This window comes from Podarcis filfolensis (genome assembly GCF_964270895.1).
Source record: "Podarcis filfolensis genome assembly, chromosome: 10".
In the NCBI taxonomy this organism is placed as follows: domain Eukaryota; kingdom Metazoa; phylum Chordata; class Lepidosauria; order Squamata; family Lacertidae; genus Podarcis; species Podarcis filfolensis.
In genome coordinates, this window is record NC_139612.1 from 42,245,496 (window position 1) to 42,264,923 (window position 19,428).

A 19,428-nucleotide genomic window follows, 5' to 3' on the forward strand; every position below is an offset into this window, starting at 1 on the left:
TTCACTGTGTTTCAGAATGATTGTCAATTATCTTTACTTTTACAGATGAAAACACTTGCTTTAGCGTTCTGCCATCAGTTGAAGTCCAAATTTTTAGATCCGTGTCTTGGAGAACAGGTGAGTAACTATGTAAGGTTTTTGGCAGATTTCCCCCCCACATTTTGGTGCCTGTAGCATAAAATCAAATTGGCACTCCCTAAAGCAGAGGTTTTCAACTTTTTTGAGCCCACGGCTCCCTTGACCAACTACATTCTTTCTGTGGCACCCCTGTGGGGCTCAGGAGCCCAGTTATGTCACCCCTTGCCTGCAGGGCTGGCAGCCTCTCACCCTTTTTTGAACACCCTCCCTCAGCCTCCTCTCCTCTCCCCTCTTCTTGGGAGTCCTCCAGGCAGCCCCTGCCCCTACCCCCTGAGATGCTCCCCCTGCCCCAAAGAGAGGTGCCTCCTCACACTGCCCCACAGGGGCCTGGGAAGAGGATGCTCCCAGTCTTAGTGGCCCAAAGGAGATTGGCCAAAAGTGAACGTGAGGCCAGCACTTTACCTTGGGAGTCAGCAGTGGCAGCATGCCATGACTGCTGGAATGTCACCTTGTGATGTCATGAAAGTGGGCCTTCCCTTCTTAAACATGTACTGAAAAATTGTTTAATCAGGCTTTCCCTAACATTACTTATCACACCGCTCAGTATTTCTCGTGTTTTGCTTGGATTTTTATTGTATTCTGATACAACATATTTACTTTCTGTGAACGGTTTTAAGATTATAATTTGTGCAAAGCTTTTAAGGTACATCAGTACAGAGCAGCTGAAGCTATAATTATGCAAGCATACTGTGCACCTGAAGACCAAGTGGGGGCTACTGTTATTCCACAGTGATTTATTTCCACCACGTAGAATTGGGATACTCTTCCATTTGAAACTGATAGATGCTTAATTTGGGGGTGTGTGATGACTGATGCCTACCATATAAATGAATGTGCCTCTCTTTCATTGGAACGGCTCTTCTTGGTGCTCTTTTCCTATCTTGTGTGTACATTCTTGGCTGTAGTAATTGCATTATTTTTTTTAAGATCAAGGGCCATGGTGGCTGTATATTAGGGCCACCAGGGTTTTGAACCCTAGGCTTTTGGGGGGTTACACATGAAGGGATTTTCAAACACCTGTTAAGTAGTCCACAGTTACATAGCTGTTGTATGACCCAAGTAGAAAAAGTTTGATAGGCCTGATTTTAAAAACCCTTTTTAAAAAATAGTCTTTCGATAACTTTGTATTTTATATCTGTGCTTTATATTTAAGGTTGTGAAGAATCTACTGTTTGTGGCCAAAGTACTGTACCTTATGGCTCCTCCAGAAGATGGCAAAGAAATCAGTGACGAGGTGGGCCAGGAAGCTGAGGATCAAGAAGACTCTGGAGAAGATGTTGAAATCGAGACTTCAACCATGGAGGCAAAAGAGGTCAAAGAGAAAAGCAGCCCAGCCACACTGCTGTGGGTGATGAAAAGGCTCTTGGCATTGGCCTCACGTGAAGCTGCATATTCACCCAAGGACCCTTTAAAGGTTTGTATGTTTTTCAGAGAGAACAATTTTACTTTCATAAATAATGCCTTCCACTTTGACAATAGTTTCAGGATCTCAGATAGACAAGTGCAAAGGTGTCAGTGCAAATGGTACAAAAATGTAGCCCGTAGATCCATCACAGCTTAAATGAAGTAGGGCTATGAAACTGCAAGCAGATCCTTTGTTAGACCTAAACATAAAAACCAGGAGCAGAGATTATTTTCTTTTTAAAAAACCAAATGCCAATGGTCTGTAGAGTTGTGAAACCTATTTTCCGAGTTGCTGGAAAAAGCAAGTCACTAGTAATTAGGTCCTTACAGGATTGTTTTCCTTTGTAGACTGGTCATGTGACCAAATGTATTTGTCTTTTCAGAGAACCTGCATCTTTAAATTCCTTGGTGCCATTGCAGTAGATCTTGGGAAAGACAGAGTGAAACCATACCTTCCTACAATCATAGCCCCTCTATATCGAGAACTCAGCAGTACCTATGCAGATCAAGGTAAGAAAGTTGTCACACTCAGCTGTCTCTCCCCTCCCCCTTTAAGTAGGAGGTCTTCCTGTACCAAAAGGTCAGTTGTCTTGCATCATCATAATTACACAGCATAAGAAAAAGGAACAGAAAATGTTGGCATCCATGACGGATGCTTTAGATCAGGGATGGGAAACCACTTGGTCCCATAAGACAGATTATCCCAAACTGCACCCGTCACCATCATGTGCTGGTGACAGCAAGCCTGCTGGGGTTGGCTGTGCTACCGAGTTTCCCGTGGGAGTCACAGTAGTACAGCCAACCTCTTGCCTAAAACGCAATATGGGGGATTCCAAGCCCAACAGATTGGGAGTGGGGGTCACATAGCTGATCCCTGCAGAAAGCAAGCTTGGAGTCAAGTCTTGCTTGGTTTGGCTTTTCTTTTATAGCATGGTTTGCCAGTTCCCCACGCCTGCTTTAGGGACTTAAGATGGTGTTTCAACTGTGCAGTGTTTCTGTCCTATGCTTACCTGAATTGCCCTTTCTGAATGGTGGAGTGGGCACACGGTCCTCATTTTTCTTTGGCAGAGTTGGAAGCTTTAGCTTCCATTTTAAATTAGTTGCAATTTGCTGTGCCAACTGAACCCTGACAAACAGCTGCTTAACCGTAACGAAGGTTTCTCCATTCAAACCAGCTTGTTTCAACTAACCATTTAACGGTGGGTTTGGATGACATGTTAATCTAAAAGCAGATGCTTCCAGTGTCCCAACAGGAGGGGTGACTTGCACATGCCTACATATTGTTGGAATGCAACATGTGCCCACAAGAGAGAATGGGGCATTATATATAGACCTTCTGTAGCACTTGAAGACACTTCTGAGTATTCAAAATCATGTTATCTTTGCTAGATCCAACTCTGAAGAATCTTTCCCAGGAAATCATAGAGCTTTTGAAGAAACTGGTTGGGTTGGAAACCTTTTCACTTGCGTTTGCTTCTGTGCAAAAGCAAGCCAGTCAGAAGAGAGCTATCCGGAAGAAACAGAGAGCCCTGGAGGTTAGTGTTTGACCTTAGTTTTACTCGCATTTGCTTTAAAATGTCCAGCTTATCCAATGGCAGGGAAACTTTTATTGAAACCAGGCAACTTTAGAATGTATAGGGGAAACGTGAACATGATGACTTTTATCTGTTTTCTTATAAGGCTGTTGCTAATCCTGACATTGCTGCCAAGAAGAAGTTGAAGAGACACAAGAATAAAATTGAAGCAAAGAAGAGAAAAATAGAATTTCTACGGCCTGGTTACAAAGCAAAAAGACCAAGAAGCCATGCGTTAAAAGACTTGGCGATGGTGGAGTGAAACACTATCACATGACTCCCATTATAAATATTCCATGCTGTACAGAACATGAGAAAACAACTGCAGCAGCAGGTGCTCTTCCCTGCCAGACTTATTTAGAGGATGTTTCAACATAAAATAGTATATACCAAGAATCACAGCAGGGAAGAACAACCTCTTGCAGAGACAAAAAAAACCCACCTCTCTTATGGATTACTAATTATTTATTTGTAATTTTAATCTATATATACCCTATTCAACTGATGCCTTAAAATTTCTCTCCAAATGTTTCTTTAAGAGGATACATTATTAAGGCTGAGCCTTTCAGGGCTCTATAGTTCACTGTAGAGTGATGTACAGTTTGTGGTAATACAATGTTTTTTTTCTAATGAAATGTGTTCAATGAGCCTTTGAAATATTTTCTCCTGTGTGTGATTAACTTGAGCTGGATGATTTGAACCCTTGTTCAATCCTCCTCATGGAGATGCATTTTTACGTGTTGGTATCATGACAAAGTGCTGCTACTCTTTCCATTGGCCCCGTAGTGGGAGGCCTAAGCTTTTCAGCCCTTGTGTTGCTTGCTATGGAGAAATGTAGCTTTAAAAAAAACCCAACTGAATGATTGCTGAAGGAGATACAGTGGTACCTCAGGTTACAGACTCTGCCAACCCAGAAATAGTACCTTGGGTTAAGAACTTTGCTTTAGGATGAGAATAGAAATTGTGTGACAGCAGTGTGGCAGCAGCAGGAGGCCCCATTAGCTAAAGTGGTACCTCAAGTTAAGAACAATTTCCGGTTAAGAACAGACCTCCAGAATGAATTAAGGTCTTAACCCGAGGTACCACTGTACAGTACCCAACAAGGTGACTCATACCATGGAGGCATGTGGTAACATCCCTTTCTCTCCTAGTTTTCTAGTCTTCATTTAAAAAACTCAAATTAGGTTTTTAAAAAGCCACCTGGTTGTCAAGTACAGTGATTCCTTCTGTCGCTTTCGGCTAGCAATTTATAGGAAAGTCTCCAGATCTAAAGTGAACCACTGGCTTAGGTGCTTTCCACTGGCCTCGCTTAAAATATTTCAGGATACATAGCTTTCCTCAAATCACAACTGAGTCCATGCAGCCCTCCGTACATTAAATAAGCATATTCAAATACCTGCAGAACTTCCTGGTTAACTCTGAACCTGCCTTCTCTCCACAACACCTCCATTTCCAAGCATATATATCTTGAGAACATCAAGGCTTTCCTTCACAGGTTACACTGCAAGCAAAATACTTAACTGCCCAGGGTTCCACTATTGGTTGTAAGAAAACAAAGAACTGTATAAGCAGCACTAATAACGGTCCCCACATTACAATCAAGTATCAAGGCTTCATCTTGCAACAGTTCTGATCAGTTGGATAATGCCACCCAGACTACTTATTTATCCCTTCAAAAAAGGGATGTGGGTTAAACCACAGAGCCTAGGACTTGCCGATCAGAAGGTTGGCAGTTCGAATCCCCACAACAGGGTGAGCTCCCGTTGCTTGGTCCCTGCTCCTACCAACCTAGCAGTTCAAAAGCACGTCAAAGTGCAAGTAGATAAATAGGTATCGTTCCGGCGGAAAGGTAAACGGCGTTGGACCTAACGGTCAGGGGTCCCTTTACATTTTTACTAACTACAAAAAGGAACACATGAAAGGCAACAGGCATGAAATAGAAAAATCTAGATAAATGATAGTTAAATATATTTATTAGTGTTAAATAGTTTCAAACACTTAGAATTCCAAGTAGCAAATGTTTATTCCAATTTATTCTCATGGACTATCAGTTATATGACTGTCATAAAAATTGATGTTACATAACTTACACAAAAAAGAATGTAGTATTTTAAACATAGTATACAGACAAACATTCAGTTGATTCAGTGTGATTTACAATGCAAAGAAGCCTCATTCCTTTCAAAAGTTATTCGGCCAGTCCTATTTACAGAATTGCATTTCATTCATATGACAGCTGAAGGAAACTTTCAAGTCCATTTCACTGTCTGCTCTTCAAAGTCTCCACCAACCTAGAAAGATTAAGCTTTGTGATTACATATATATATATATAATGTTAAAGCAATTATGAAGACTTATTTACAGCAAGATGTCTTGTAGCCCAGCAGGCTCTATACTACATATACACAACCTTAAGAATTTAACAGCTGTAGTACTTACCACTCCATTGCCTCATCAAGTCCAGTGCCTTTGGTTGCAGATGTCTTGAATATCTGCCATTTTCTATCCTTCAGAGCTGGAAGTCCAAGTGCATTTGCCATTTCTGTTGGAGTCATAGCTTGTTCCATATCTTGTTTGTTTGCAAATACCACTAAAATGGCTTTCTTTAGTTCTTCCTCCTAAAAGAGGTGGCAGATTATGTCACAAAAGTGTATCATTCAGTCTTGCCTTGAGTCATGCAAAATACCTAAAGCACAGTAGAGAGGCTGGCTGAAAAACTGATTCTCAGTTATGGGTTTAAGTTTTTAAAAATTGTAAATAAAAAAACCAAAGTATTTAAGAATTCTCCTTTCCTGCTAGTTTTGCATTAGAAATCACTATATGAGAAGGTCCATTGATAAGGCTGTATTTGATGTTGCAGTATTAAGTGTGACCACTTACGTTCAGGTGCTGAAGGTTCAAATGTATCGTCCTTATAGCCATGCATCTAAATCAGGTGGGGACCTTGGGCCCTCCAGATGCTGCTGAACTACAACTCGCATCAGCCCCACCAAGCACAGACAACGGCCAAGGATGATGGGAGCAACATCTGGAGGACCAAAGGTTCTCCACACCTGATCCAGATGTATTCTATGTGCAGTTGACCGAACAGCTAAATCTTCCATGGCCGCTAGTATAAGATCAGGGGGTAGAAAAAGGCATTCAATGGATCCTCATGGTCTTAAAACATGCTTAGGAGTGAAAAAATTAGTAAAGGCTAGTGGTATATAATCTCCTGCAGTGCCCCTAATCCCTTTGCACTGTTCTTAACTGAAGGCAGCCAGAAACTCGAGCAAAATTATAAGAATCATCCCAATCCTTACTCTTTGCTCATGTGGTACAAGTACAGAAATCAAACACTCTGTATTTGCATATGACTTATGAAACACATGTGAAGTTCCAAAACTCCAAGGGATACACAGATGCTGCAACAGGTTGGGTGTGGAAAAAATATTTTCACCAATAAATTCATGAAAACTTGCAGAAACAGCAGTACAAATCTAAAACAGTAAAACAATTATGAAATGGACCAACCTTGCTAAGTTCACAGAGAGTATCTAAAACTATATTTTTAAAAAAGCAAAAACAAAAGAACAAAAACCTCAGGTTTCCTACCTCCAACATGGCAACAAGCTCAGACTTTGAAATTCCAATTCTGTCCCTGTCACAGCTGTCAACTACATAAATGACTGCATCTGTATTGGAATAGTAACATCTCCAATACGGCCTGGAAAATAAACATGTTATTATTTAAATTGTATCAGGTGAATCACAGCTCAATCATAATTATAGGACATTTCCTGGCTACCCTTTTCAGGCATAACCATAGATTAAATTTAGGAAGATTATAAGTCTGATAAAGGAAGAAACTAAACTCTGACATACAATCTGTAATATCTACTGAAAGACTGTCTATTATCTACTAATATCCAGTAGCTAAAACCCTCACACTATTTCCTTTTTCCAATTTCTGTCACAAGCGGTCATAAACTGATCCAGTAACACTTGTGTGCCTTCAAAAATCCAGTCTACTTTCCATTATCAAGGAATTTTAGTGGCAAAAAAGGGAAATAAATCTTAGGCAAGGCACATAAAGTCAAGTTCAGGTTAAACAGCTTCAAACCCACAAAGAAATTCACCAAGTATGCTCGATTCTGCTGAAGTAAGTAAGTTGCCTGCATGGGAAGTTATTTTTTCAAACTGGAATGTTGTCATAAAACATTTTAGAAATTAAATTTTTAACTGTATTGACAATTAGCAGTAAGAGAAGATGTTCTACCTAACTAAAATCATGCCAATTTTGTAACACCAGATCATGTTCTTTTCTAACCATTGCAGAATTTCTTAAGGACCTCAAGCACTGAGTTAAATACAGTATTTCAGAAGCCATGTCCTGGGTTTGCACTCCTGTGCTTTTTTCCAGATGTGCTATACCTGATGCTTGTCTGTCCTCCTAAGTCCCAGACTTGGAACTTCAGATTCTTGTAGGTTACTGTCTCAACATTGAAACCAATTGCTGGAAAAGAAAAAAGTAATTTAGCAGTGCATTATTATTATTTTTAATGTTGCAATTCAAATCATATTGTTGAAATCTGAATATACACATCTTTAATAGTACATGTTAGTTTCTGTTCCAAGACACTATTTTATGAGTCAACAATGCACTCTATATATTGAAGGTTAAATCTGTCATTCATACAAATCAAACAAGTTGAGTAAAAGAATATTGTATAGGGATTGGACAAGAGCCACCCAGTGTGTTTGCACATCATGAGAAGCCATGGTTAAAGATTTACTGTGAATGCACAATCACTCCTGCTATGCTCCTCCCCACTAGCAAGTGGGAGTAATGAAGCATAAACCTTGACATAGCATTACATCTATGCTGGGGGTCATGGTTTGTTTCACTCAAACGAACACTGATTGATAAGCCAAGAACAAACCATGTCCCCTGTGCTCTAATTCATATGAGATGCTAAGCTGAAAATCATGGTTTGTTGCTAGTGGGAAGGAGCAAAATAGGAATAATCTGCGCATTCAATGATAAACCATTAACTATGTCTCACCACACTGTTGCAAAACCTCAGGCCCCCGAGCATCATCAGGTCTATCCATTTGACCTGTGAGGACCCTTCAGTTGTGCAGTATAAAGCACTGTGCATGGGGTATTGTTGGGGTTTGCAAAGTACTGTGCACTGCACTTTGCAAGCACCAATCCTGAGCTGATCACTGAGAGCTGCAAAGTCCTGTGCTTGTTCCTTTGGGTGCTCAGTTTGATTTACAACATGTGGGCAAAAATGGTTCACTGAGAAATGGGCCGCCAGGGATAGCGGAGGTAATGATCTAGCCTGCCAGCCATTCCAATTCCCCACCTCTGCATTACCATGGCATAACACAGCAAAAATCACAGGGTGGAAGTTCAATGTGATATTACAAACATTCTGTCTGCACAAGCATTTTGGCTTGCCAGTTGGAATGACCCACCCTCTCTTCCTCATGTGCTGCTCTGGGATTCTCCCAACTCCCTTCTGAGCTACTTTTGGGGCAGAGTGGGGAAAACCCCATTATTCAGGGGAAAGTCCTTGCACAGGGCTTCCACTGACAAGGCTTCTTAGGTGAATCCCTCCTACAATCCTGATTTTCTAATTAGGACAATCTAGAAACAAACCATAGGCTCATTTAGCAGGTATTTGTTCTGCCCATATTTGAATACACATTTCTTTAGCATTCATGTTAGATACTCAGGTTGCAATTCTATAAACATTTACTCAATAATAAATCCCATTGAATTCAGTGGGGCTTACTTCTGAACAGACATCAACAGGATTGTGCTATCAAAGAGTTAGAAATTTGAATTTCTAATTTTTAGTGATTTAAGGCAGTGACACTGGGAGGAGCACAGAGAGAAGAAACACCATGGTGCATCTGCAGCAGCACAACTCTGCCCCAGCCGCAACAAAACATCTCTTTCCCATATCAGTCTCTACAGCAGGGGTATGCAACCTAAGGCCCATGGGCCACAAGCGGCCCACGGGGGTCATTTAACCGGCCCACGAGCCACCCCCGAAACGAACCGCCCTAAACTGGCACAGCACAGGGACTCGCTTCAGCAGCGCCGGAAATCGCATCTGCGCAGACGCAGAAAAGCGTGGGCGCGTACAATCTGGCCCACGGAGGGATCTCTGCTGGAGTGAACCAGCCCAGGTGAGGTAAACCTTGCCGACCCCTGCTCTACAGCCACAGCAGGCGCTGCAACCTTCCAACTTTACCTCCAAAGGTGCACTCCTCCATTATGTTCTGAGACAGACGGATGTCAATCAATTTACATCTGTTTTAGGTGCATTTCAGTAATTTGAGCTTGCCACATTTAAACCTTATTTAACAATGGATGAGTGAACAGAACATAGAGCATTGCATTACATGTGATGTATTGTGTTACATTTAGAAGAACACTTACTAGGAATGGTAGTCACAACTTCTCCAACTTGCAACCTGTAGAGAATTGTTGTCTTTCCTGCTCCATCTAATCCCAAAATTAGAATTCTCATCTCCCGCGTACCAAATAAACTGGAAAAGATGGTTGAAAAAAACCCACCTATAGAGAACAAGAATAATTGTCAAAACTGAACTGCATTATCATAGACTATCAAATTTAACAGCTTGTTTCCAAAGCTCTTGTGAAAAGAGACAAGACAGATTTCTTGGGGAAAGGTCTTACAGTCATACCTCAGGTTACAGACGCTTCAGTATAAGAGCATACACATTCTTCTCCAAGAAGAACAGAATGTAAGATTGTTCAACACTTGTTTTGTATAAGGCTCCTGCAAGTGTGCCCTATGATTCCTGTAGCTATACTATAATCTGGACAAAGAATCAGAGCTGGAAGGGACCCTGAGGATCATCTAGTCCAACCCCCTGCAATGCAGGAATATGCAGCTGCAAACTTGGCATTATCAGCTGCACGCTCTAACCAACTGAGCTATCCTGTCTACATGGCAAAGTAGACTCTCTATTAGACTTCTGCTGTAACTTCAATTCCTCCCTCCCCTATCTAGGTCTGGAGAGTTTCCAAAACAAATAAACTTCCTCAATACCAGAGTCACTGAAACCTCACAGAATTGTATAGGTAAAAGGAACAACACGGATCATGCTCTACCAACTGAGCTATCTCAGTGTCATATGAATAAAAGGACCCTACCCAAGAAGCCTACAATCACACCCTTGCTAATTCAACCACCACTTCAACCACACCCATACCCACACCCACACAGTATCATTCAGATTTCACAAAATTACCTCTAAAGAGCACTCACACTGGCTACACTCTTAAATCATGGTAAACCATAAACCATGATTTATTGTGTGTGAACAAAATCACCTATCACTCCTCCTGAGCTGGGAGGAATCAAATCATGATCCCCAGTGTTACATCATGGTTTGCTTCATTTCGACCAAACCCTAATCTGTAACCAAGATTTCTCCTTAATTTAGTAATCGTAGCCTGCTGGATCAAAACAAACCATTTGGACATAACACCATGCCAAGGATCACGATTTGTTTTCTCCCAGCATTAGTTGGCAGGAGTGCAGCATCCCTTACTGGGGCCTGTCTTTCCACCCAAATCTGCTTTCCCCAAATTAAGAGCACTATAGAAGAAAAGCAGTCTTTCATTATGGAGCAGGCCACACAGGTACCTCAGAAGGCTGATAAACCAATGAAGACTCAACAGGCGGAGCCTTAACAATTATTTATTGAACAACAGCAATCTACAAAATCTTCAAGTACTGTGGTACCTCTGGTTACGTACTTAATTCGTTCCGGAGGTCTGTTAACCTGAAACTGTTCTTAACCTAAAGCACCACTTTAGCTAATGGGGCCTCCTGCTGCCGCTGCGCCGCCAGAGCACAATTTCTGTTCTCATCCTGAAGCAAAGTTCTTAACCCGAGGTACTATTTCTGGGTTAGTGGAGTCTGTAACCTGAAGCATATGTAACCTGAACCTGATCATCAGAAATAGGAAATTACTTTGGTGAAACCAGACAGCCCAAGAAAACAAGCCTCCTGTAGGGTAAGTAATCATCCCTGAGCACTGGCCAGATAGGCAGAGGCTGAGAGCAGCTGAAGTACAACATCTGGAGAGCTTACGGGATTCCCCGAGGAACGTGGTGGGTGTGCTGCTCCCAGGTCCTTCCCTAAAGCGAAGTGGCTTCGGGTGGCGCTGGGAGGCGAGGCAGCGCGCGCACCGGAGGAAGGCGGAGCTGGCGCGGGAGCCCAGGCCAAGGACCAGGTGGGCGAGGACCCCGAAGGAAGCTCCCCGCCCACGGCGGAGCAGCCGGGCGAAGGAAAGCCGGCCTCCTCAGCAGCGGCCGGGAGAAAGGGCGCCGCGTAGCGTTACACGGAGGGAAGCGGGGAGGATTCCGCTCCGGGCAAGGCACTCGAAGGTGCGTCTCGCCTCCCGGGCTGCGTCTGGCCCAACGAGCTGCAGCGAGAGGGGATTTTCCCTACGGCCCCAGCCTGAGGGCAACTCCTCGTGAGGGAAAGCTCGCCTGTTGCGACACGGGAACGAGAACCATGCCGGGGAAACGCAGCGCACCGAGTGGCCTCGCTCGGGGGGAGAGAGACACGCTCCTCTCTCTCGCCCCCGCCGTTTCCAGGCGACCTGCTTCCCGCCCGGCCTGTATCTGCGCCACCGCTTCACCCGCCCCGCTTCTCCCTCAGCAGCCCGGCCGCCTCCGCGCCCTTTCCTCACCCATGGCTGAGGCGCTTTCCCGCGTCGCTTCCCTCTCAGAGAAACCGCGCCGACTCCCTCCGCCGCCGCGGCCGCCGCCGTTAACCCGGAAGTTGGCCGCGAAGCTGCTGCTTCCACGTCGACCTCCTCCCTCACAGCCGCCGGGCACACGGAGAGCAAAGCAGGGGCAGCGCTCCGATTAGGGCTTTCGACACGAGGCGATAGAGCGCGGCGCCGACGGAGCTGAAAAGGGCTTCCGCCGCCACTCCTGTCAAGTGCTAAGGCTGGTGGGGATCGTGTGGCAGTGACCCCTTTAAAAAAAATCTTTTCACGATTTAAACAGCTACGTGACGAATCTGCCGTTTCGAAACGAGATGCCGCTTCCTTGCTGGAAAGTAGCGGCAGGAGGCGGGAACCGCTGAAGGGAGGGGCCACATTGGGCTGCGGGGGCGGGGAGTTCTTGGCCCGCGTGGCGCCACGAGGGGATTCACGTGGTGAGAAGGACGCTCGCCTCTCGGTTTGGCTGAAGGACATACCCCAGTGGACTGGCTGGCGCTTTCATGCTACGGGAGCAGCGTCTAGGATCTTCCCATGCAAATAAACATTTGGTAGGATTAGTCCCCAGTGCGCAAAGGATGGTGCTTGACAGGCAGGCAACTTGTTATAGGAAGGTAAAGCAGAGGTTGGTGTTATACACACTAATGCATGATCTCTGTAATCATGAGTGGCAAGCAGAAATTAAACCGCAAAGAAGTCCGCTTCAGTATTGACTTCCAGAGGCGATTCAGGAATCAGGATACTGCTTGGGCACAACATTGCCCTCAGCCAAAGTGTTTCATGATAAGCTTTTAGAAAAAAAACAATAGCACTCTACTATGTATGCATCAGGTTAAGATCCTCAAGGGTGCACACAGGGATAACCTGCAGCTGTCAAGTCCCCTGGAAGTATAGTCTGGAACAGCCTTGTAATTAAAACATTCAGCTGGTAATTAGGCAACATGGAATTGCATGCAGGTGAATGAGCACTCAATCATTTCTTTGTGCCCAGCAGAGAAATGTTCTTCAACAGCCAGCCCACAGCAGGTTGAAGAATCTTTTTGTTTTGTTTTGGTAGGCTTTTGTGGCCTTATTTAAAAAAGACTGTTCTGGAAGTAACACCTCATATTTCTCTCACATTTTTGATGAACAGGGATAGAGTGACATGAGGGTTAAGTTTTAAAATCAGTAAGGATTTTAATGGTTTAAGCACATCATCCACTTTTGAATGGAGAAGTTTTCACAGTGAATACGTACACAATAAAATAAGTAAAATCTGGTAACCTAGATTCCCCAGGATACATTGCTTTCCCTTTATCCCTAACTGCATATTATACAAAACTACAAAACTATTACTACTTCTCTTTTGGAAGCAGTAAGGCAACAGTACAGCTGATGTGGAGAGTGGCTACTTATGAAGTGGGTTGGTTGGTTTTCTACATCTATTTTGGCAATCATCAAAGAAATGAATCCCAAAAAACAATCTTTATTCCCATCGGCATGGTTTGTACTTGTTACAGCTGTGAAAAATCAGCCAAGATCCCATTTCTGATCTAATTTGTTCTTTTAAATTACATCTTTCCATAATAGTTTTGTTTTTTGCTTCTGCTCAAGATGATTGTATGTATGTATGTATGTATGTATGTATGTATGTATGTAATTTAAAAAATGTTTATTCCCCCCCCCTTCAATAGGTGGAAATAGAAAGAATTACACAAAACTGATTCATTATTTGAATGAAAAAATATAGCAAAATAGTTTTGACCATAATTTAGAAAATGACACTTGTACAAAAAATAACTTCAGTGAGGCAAAAGCATAAGTCTTCAGGTCCTTGATAGCCTCAGTAGTCCACGGATACGTCTAACGAGTGCTTGAATGAAAGTGTAGCGTGATCGGACCTTAGAATAGAGGCTTTCAATGTCAAGGAGCTTCTTCTGCAGCGATTCCCCAAAACTGTTGATGGCTTCAATCTGAAGCTGGAGAAGTGGAGAAAAAATCATGTAACTTCTGTTCATTACACCTTCTTTTTAAACAAACATACATTTCTCTCTTATTTAGAAATACCAGCTCTCATAAAAAGTCTAATTAAAGTTATGTGGCTTTGTGAGGGGAAGGCATATCACAAACCCCTGAATGATAAAACATTGGTCTCAATGAGTTATTTCTCAAGCTCTGTTAGGAAAAAAATCAAAGGATCAGGGATAACTGTAATCTTAACAATGTACTCCTTTTAAATTTTATTTCAGAAGGATCTCTCATCCAGAAGTGGAAATGTAACTAGTCATCTTCAGTAATTATGCAAGATATAATGGGAAGCATGAATGATGTTCTACAAGTTCATCAGAATTTATTCTATGTTTCTTCCCAAATTGAAAAATGAACTAGATTACAGCTTGTTTGTCTGGAGCAGATAAAGTCAAAGCAGAAGAGGAGTAGGTGCAGCCTCTTCTTCAGGAGTCCACACATCACACTAAACCAGGGTTTAGCTTAGCATTATGTGTGAACTGAGCCACTGTTTCCAGAAAAGACTATTTGAAAGATCTTACCTGATCTATATCAAGTTGGCTCACTCTGCTCAATCCACTTTTAAAATCGAAGTTAGGATCTGAACTGAAGGTATCTTGGAATTTAAAAAAATGACAATAGCTATTTTTAGGTACAAAACAAGCTTTCAAAATGTATAACATAAAACAATTTATAGGACTGTAGCCTATGTGCCACTGAACTCAAGAGCACTTTCAGCTTAGTAGATATGATAGGATTGTGCTTTAAGATTTCTAGCTTGTTTTGTCTATGCAGTAATTGCCTCTCTATACCAAAACATACAGGTAGAAGTGACTTACTTGTCCCAGGCAACCAAACTGGTTTTCCTTTAAGTCAACCTCTAGCTTTCAACTTGGCAAAGCCACGATCTGAATTTCTGTGACTTGTATGCAGGTGCAACATTAATACACCTGGCTTCAGCTGGTGGGATCATTAAGCTTCCGCAACCCACAAATCAGTGCCATAAAGTATCTGAACACATGGGGGCACAAACAAAGATTCCACACTATATAGGAAAAAGGTAGTCAACTCTTTCTTTTGAACTGAGAGGAAACATGACTTGGGTGATCTGAACCTTGTTGGTGGAATCTCTCCCCATCAAACTCCCTTATCAATGTTACCTGTTGCCCATCTACCACCCCCATAAAACTACTTGGCTAGTCCCCAAAGGACTCCTCCTGAAAGGACCTATTGAGTTCACCTCTTGAGGAGGTAGCTCAAAACTTTACAACATTCAACAAGTTTGCTGAACTTAACAAAATAATAAAGTACTTCAGTGTACATTTTGTTGAACAAGAGACATCTATTTTTAATGCAGCTGTGTTTGATAATTCAATTAAAATCAGTCCAATCAATGCAAGAAATCCCTCCCTGCACTACTGTGGTGCAGCAATAGCCAAAACTGCATTCAAACACATACTGCTTGCACCAAATAAAAGTAATGTTTATGACTGAATAAAAAATTGTCACCACTAAACTTACTAAAGCAGGCTAAAAACCATTCAGAATTCTTAATTACACTGTCATAACCTAGTGTGTAACTTTAATCACACAGCATAACACAAGAACCCCTAAAAGTCTGAGGAAAATTACCTTGTAATCTTCTGCTCTTGATTCGATTCCTGGAGGCCAAAAGAGAATCCTGAGAATCCGTAGGGGTACAGTGTAGCAGATAGTGTTCTAGGTGCCGCCAAAGAATGAAAAGGCACGTTTCTATAATATCTGCAAGCATTTCTAGTAAAGGAAAATGCATATATATATATATATATAGAGAGAGAGAGAGAGAATTTGGAAATGAGGGCTCCTAAGAACCCCTATATTGTCTCAACATTGTTCTAGAAAACTTAACCATCTTTAAGTACTAACACAAACAAGACCACATTTCTCCAGGGCAGGTCTTTCCCCACAACATTCATGCATATTTCCAAAACACAGGTAGGAGACAAAACTGTTGTTGATACTGTCCTATTGTTATCATCACCATAAACACCATCATATTTATACTCTGCCTTTTTCCCTGACAGGACTCAAGGCAACTTACAGATAAAACCAAAACCACTAAAAACATAGAAAAATTAAACATTGAAACAGATTTTTTATATGTAATTAGCTTGAATTCTATCAAACATACATAATTACAAAAAAGCAACAGCACAGCACTAGTCCTTTATTTAAAATCAGTCAATTCCCAAAAGCTGTTGGAACAAGAAGGAAGGAAGCCTGTCTAGCTTCCCTAGGGAGGCGGGTTCCAAAGTCACAGAGAAGGCACTGCAATGGTAATTTCCCAAACAAACACGTGTAAGAAGAAACTGCAGGCCACCTTACCACCAACACACACTAATAAAGCATTAAACAATTTAATAGTTTTGCATTACATGTCCAACAAACAAAAAAGAAATTAAGAAACCCTTAAGACCAGAAACTACTTCTGCCTCTTAAAGAGGGGCCGAACCTTCTCTTTTACTACATTCCACTGTTTGGAAATGAGTTTCATATCAGTAACCAAAAACAAGGTTTTGACATTTTCTTATGTTACACTGTAAAATTCATTCTGATAAATTTGAAGGGCATTGCATCTAGTTTTTAGACCAGTGATAATGCAGTTTTGTGATATAAATTATTCATTGTTAACCGCATATCTGAATGAAGGAGACACTTCCATCTATCTGTAAGTAAACATCGCAAGTTCAGGTTTGCAAGGAGTGAGTGCTTAGTTGGGTACCATACCCTGCAAGGTTTCATGATCTAGAAAAGTCAATATTTAAAGTGTGAAGATTGACGAATAAGCCCCTCTCTCCCTCAGATTTCATGAACAAGTTCTGAATTTCCAATTTTTTTAAAAAGCTGACTTAGAAATTTCACCAGTAAAAATTTCAGTGTCTCATCATAATTATCAAAAGATACAGCAACACAGAGAAAGCAACTTGGCTCGATTGTTGATCAACTTCACCAACCGTCGCTTTGCCAAGATGTATTTTTGGGTAGTAGAAATTTTGTCTACTCCAGCAAGCATAACTGACTGGCACAACTGTGAAAAGAACAAACAGACATATAAAGACATACTAGACATACTACTGTGTAGCTGTTCACTAAAATGTGTAGGAGCCCTACAGACTCCACTACACAGAAAGTCTGACTTTATCCTATTTTACAGAAAACTTAAAAACATGTTAATAGGAAGCATTGGATTCATGACTACTTTTTTTCTTAAAAGAAATCAATTTACATATTTTCAGACAAACTAATCCCTAACTTGATGATCTCTGCAAAGTTTGATAGGGGGAAATAGTTTAATTATGTCATCTTATTCTATCAGGGAAAATAAAAATGTTTAGATTTGTCTAAACCCGGAATGTTTACCTCACGCTAGCCCTTCTGAGAGTTAGTAAGTATGAATATAGACGTTGAAAGAAAAACCCAGCAGGATGGTTTTCTTGAATCTTGGAATAATGTTATGGCCACTGATACATTTACTAAGCTTTCCTTCACCAACTGGTTATTTACAATAATGATACATTCTTTTGCATAATAAATCTGAAGGAGACTCAAAGAGAACTGAAGTTGGTTACCTCCTTTATCTCATCTGGTGGCAGCTGCTCCACATTCTGCAACTTGCTAACACTTTGACGATGGCTGTCGTAGTAACTGAAGAAGTCATTGGCACTCTGCTTTAACAGATAGACAATGATACCCAAGCCAGGCAAACGCCAATAAGGAATCACCGCTGCTTGTGGATCTAAAACAGATTACAATCCAAGTTAAAAAAATTAGCTTAAATTCCCTGAGGGGAAGTAGTTAAAGCCTAAATTTATAAACCTTGAAATTAATTTAATGCATAAACTGGAAGATAAATTCATGTAACCACATTACTTATTTTGTGATAGATGTTTCACACAACCAAATATGGCTATCCAGGCAGTATTTTCAAAGCCTAATTACTATTTCTGTCATATAAAACTGCTGGCAAGATATAAGACTGATATATAAGATATAATAATAAATAAGCTCTTTAAAAGCCTGATCCGCCATAGAAAATTTCTCAAACTTTTCTGCGGCATTTCATAACACGATGTAAAGGGAATCTTCAGTATATGAGAAAGAACATGCCAAGGTTCGTTAACTTCTTGCCAGTGTTAACTCAGCTTCTGGAATACAGTCCCTGTTCTACACCAGTAAAACCACAAACCAACCTTGTCGAGGTCCATCTCGATTAGTGGTCTCAGACAGGCTAGGAGTGAAGAGGCAAACTGTGTGCTCAAAGGTGGGGGCACACTGCATCATCAGCAACTGGCAGTATTCCATCACATTGGCACAGATCTGCAGAGGAATATAAAAAGCAAGTTAACAGCAATCAAGTACAAAGTGCAGGCATGGTCACTTCTACCACATCCTTAGGATAATGGGAGAAAAAAGAAGAAACAGACATTTTACCATTGTGAAAAAGGGACTTTTAGTTGTATTAATCAGCAGAGGCTCACCTGTTGCATGGCCAGTTCAATTTCATCTCTCTTGTTCACTTTGCCTCCCTCTGCTTGATCGTCTTGCAACTTAAACTGACGCAATCTATCACCACCACCAAACCTTGATAGGAGGCCCAAGCACTGGCGCTGAAAATCAAAGGAATGTAGAGAAACTGATGACTGTTTCTGCCTGCCAGGTATAGCTGCTTGATATCTATTGCATGTCTGTCATGCCAGGGAGGCGGGAGTTGAATTCAAACCATTAACACAAAACAGTTGTTGTGATCATAAAATTGCATACCTGAAATCGCCCAATATGTCCTTGCAGTTCAATCTGCATCCCTTCAGTAACATCAAGGTCAAAATCACCTAGTGCACCTAATGAAATATAATACAATGGGGGCTCAATACTTATTTTTATTCTTCTTCTGGTTAGAATGCATAATCAAATAAGTGACACATAAACATTAGCCCAGGAGTTTTTGTGAACTTTCCGTGTCTATTCAGTTCTATGCAAGTCAAAAGTTTGCACACACTTTTACAAAGATAAGTTAGTTCGGTGAAAGAGATATTGCTTCTATTTATCTAACAAAGTCAATGATTAGAATGGCTATAAACTGGCTGCCAAAGGTACCCACCAGGCAGAGCAGCTTTGCTGATTATCCCAGTCAGCAAGGCCAGTTCTTGCAAGGAGCCCACACTGACTTCTTGACACCGCAAGATTGCTTGGATAGTGTCTGAATGTGATATTAGGAACTGCAAAACCTATAACGAAACAAGAAAGTATATACAGAAATAAAATTAATAACAAAACATAAAACATGAAGTCTGCTATGGGAAGGAGTAACAGTAATGAATAGCCGACACCGCTAGGAATTTCTTGCATTTCCCCTTACCTGTCCCGCAGCCTGTGCGTGCTCTGCCATACTTGATGTGAGGATGACCTGGCACAGCTGAAGAGCTGGCAGAAGAATCTGGCGATAGCGTTCTACAGGAGCAGGAATAAAGACCGGGGTTTCTCGCATTCCAAATATTCTGAAGAAAGGAAATAAAAGAAAATGAGA

At 41.6% G+C, this 19,428-nt stretch overlaps 3 protein-coding genes across 6 annotated transcripts in view; 1 reads left to right on the forward strand and 2 right to left on the reverse strand.

Moving 5' to 3' along the window:
* The window catches only part of UTP20 (UTP20 small subunit processome component), a 58,733-nt gene extending 54,960 nt beyond the window's left edge, over nucleotides 1–3,773 (forward strand). For both annotated transcript variants that reach the window (XM_083573614.1, XM_083573615.1), the window contains exons 58-62: nucleotides 46–117; nucleotides 1,292–1,552; nucleotides 1,926–2,052; nucleotides 2,932–3,077; nucleotides 3,223–3,773. In XM_083573614.1, coding sequence (XP_083429740.1) covers nucleotides 46–117; nucleotides 1,292–1,552; nucleotides 1,926–2,052; nucleotides 2,932–3,077; nucleotides 3,223–3,378 — 762 coding nt within the window. In that variant the 3' untranslated portion in view covers nucleotides 3,379–3,773. The remainder of the gene's footprint in view (nucleotides 1–45; nucleotides 118–1,291; nucleotides 1,553–1,925; nucleotides 2,053–2,931; nucleotides 3,078–3,222) is intronic.
* Nucleotides 3,774–5,071: 1,298 nt separating this feature from the next.
* ARL1 (ARF like GTPase 1) lies at nucleotides 5,072–11,994 on the reverse strand. Its single transcript, XM_083573645.1, has 6 exons — nucleotides 11,844–11,994; nucleotides 9,553–9,690; nucleotides 7,530–7,611; nucleotides 6,711–6,822; nucleotides 5,556–5,734; nucleotides 5,072–5,407 (listed from the first exon to the last, which is right to left on the reverse strand). Exons 1-6 carry the CDS (start codon nucleotides 11,845–11,847, stop codon nucleotides 5,377–5,379), a joined length of 546 nt encoding a protein of 181 aa, XP_083429771.1. The 5' UTR covers nucleotides 11,848–11,994; the 3' UTR covers nucleotides 5,072–5,376.
* Nucleotides 11,995–13,030: 1,036 nt separating this feature from the next.
* Nucleotides 13,031–19,428, reverse strand: part of NUP205 (nucleoporin 205) — a 35,743-nt gene continuing 29,345 nt past the window's right edge. For all 3 annotated transcript variants that reach the window (XM_083573616.1, XM_083573617.1, XM_083573618.1), the window contains exons 34-43: nucleotides 19,261–19,399; nucleotides 19,003–19,129; nucleotides 18,666–18,742; nucleotides 18,383–18,511; nucleotides 18,095–18,221; nucleotides 17,474–17,640; nucleotides 16,809–16,932; nucleotides 15,498–15,626; nucleotides 14,408–14,481; nucleotides 13,031–13,837 (exon numbers count right to left, since the gene is read on the reverse strand). In XM_083573616.1, the coding sequence (XP_083429742.1) occupies nucleotides 13,685–13,837; nucleotides 14,408–14,481; nucleotides 15,498–15,626; nucleotides 16,809–16,932; nucleotides 17,474–17,640; nucleotides 18,095–18,221; nucleotides 18,383–18,511; nucleotides 18,666–18,742; nucleotides 19,003–19,129; nucleotides 19,261–19,399 (1,246 nt within the window). In that variant the 3' untranslated portion in view covers nucleotides 13,031–13,684. The remainder of the gene's footprint in view (nucleotides 13,838–14,407; nucleotides 14,482–15,497; nucleotides 15,627–16,808; nucleotides 16,933–17,473; nucleotides 17,641–18,094; nucleotides 18,222–18,382; nucleotides 18,512–18,665; nucleotides 18,743–19,002; nucleotides 19,130–19,260; nucleotides 19,400–19,428) is intronic.

Coding starts and splice junctions, on each gene's coding strand:
- ARL1 (XM_083573645.1), bottom strand. Junction 6,823..7,529: donor GGAGGACAGACAAGCATCAG/GTATAGCACATC, acceptor TTTATTTTCCAG/GCCGTATTGGAGATGTTACT. Junction 5,735..6,710: donor AGCTTGTTGCCATGTTGGAG/GTAGGAAACCTG, acceptor CACCTCTTTTAG/GAGGAAGAACTAAAGAAAGC.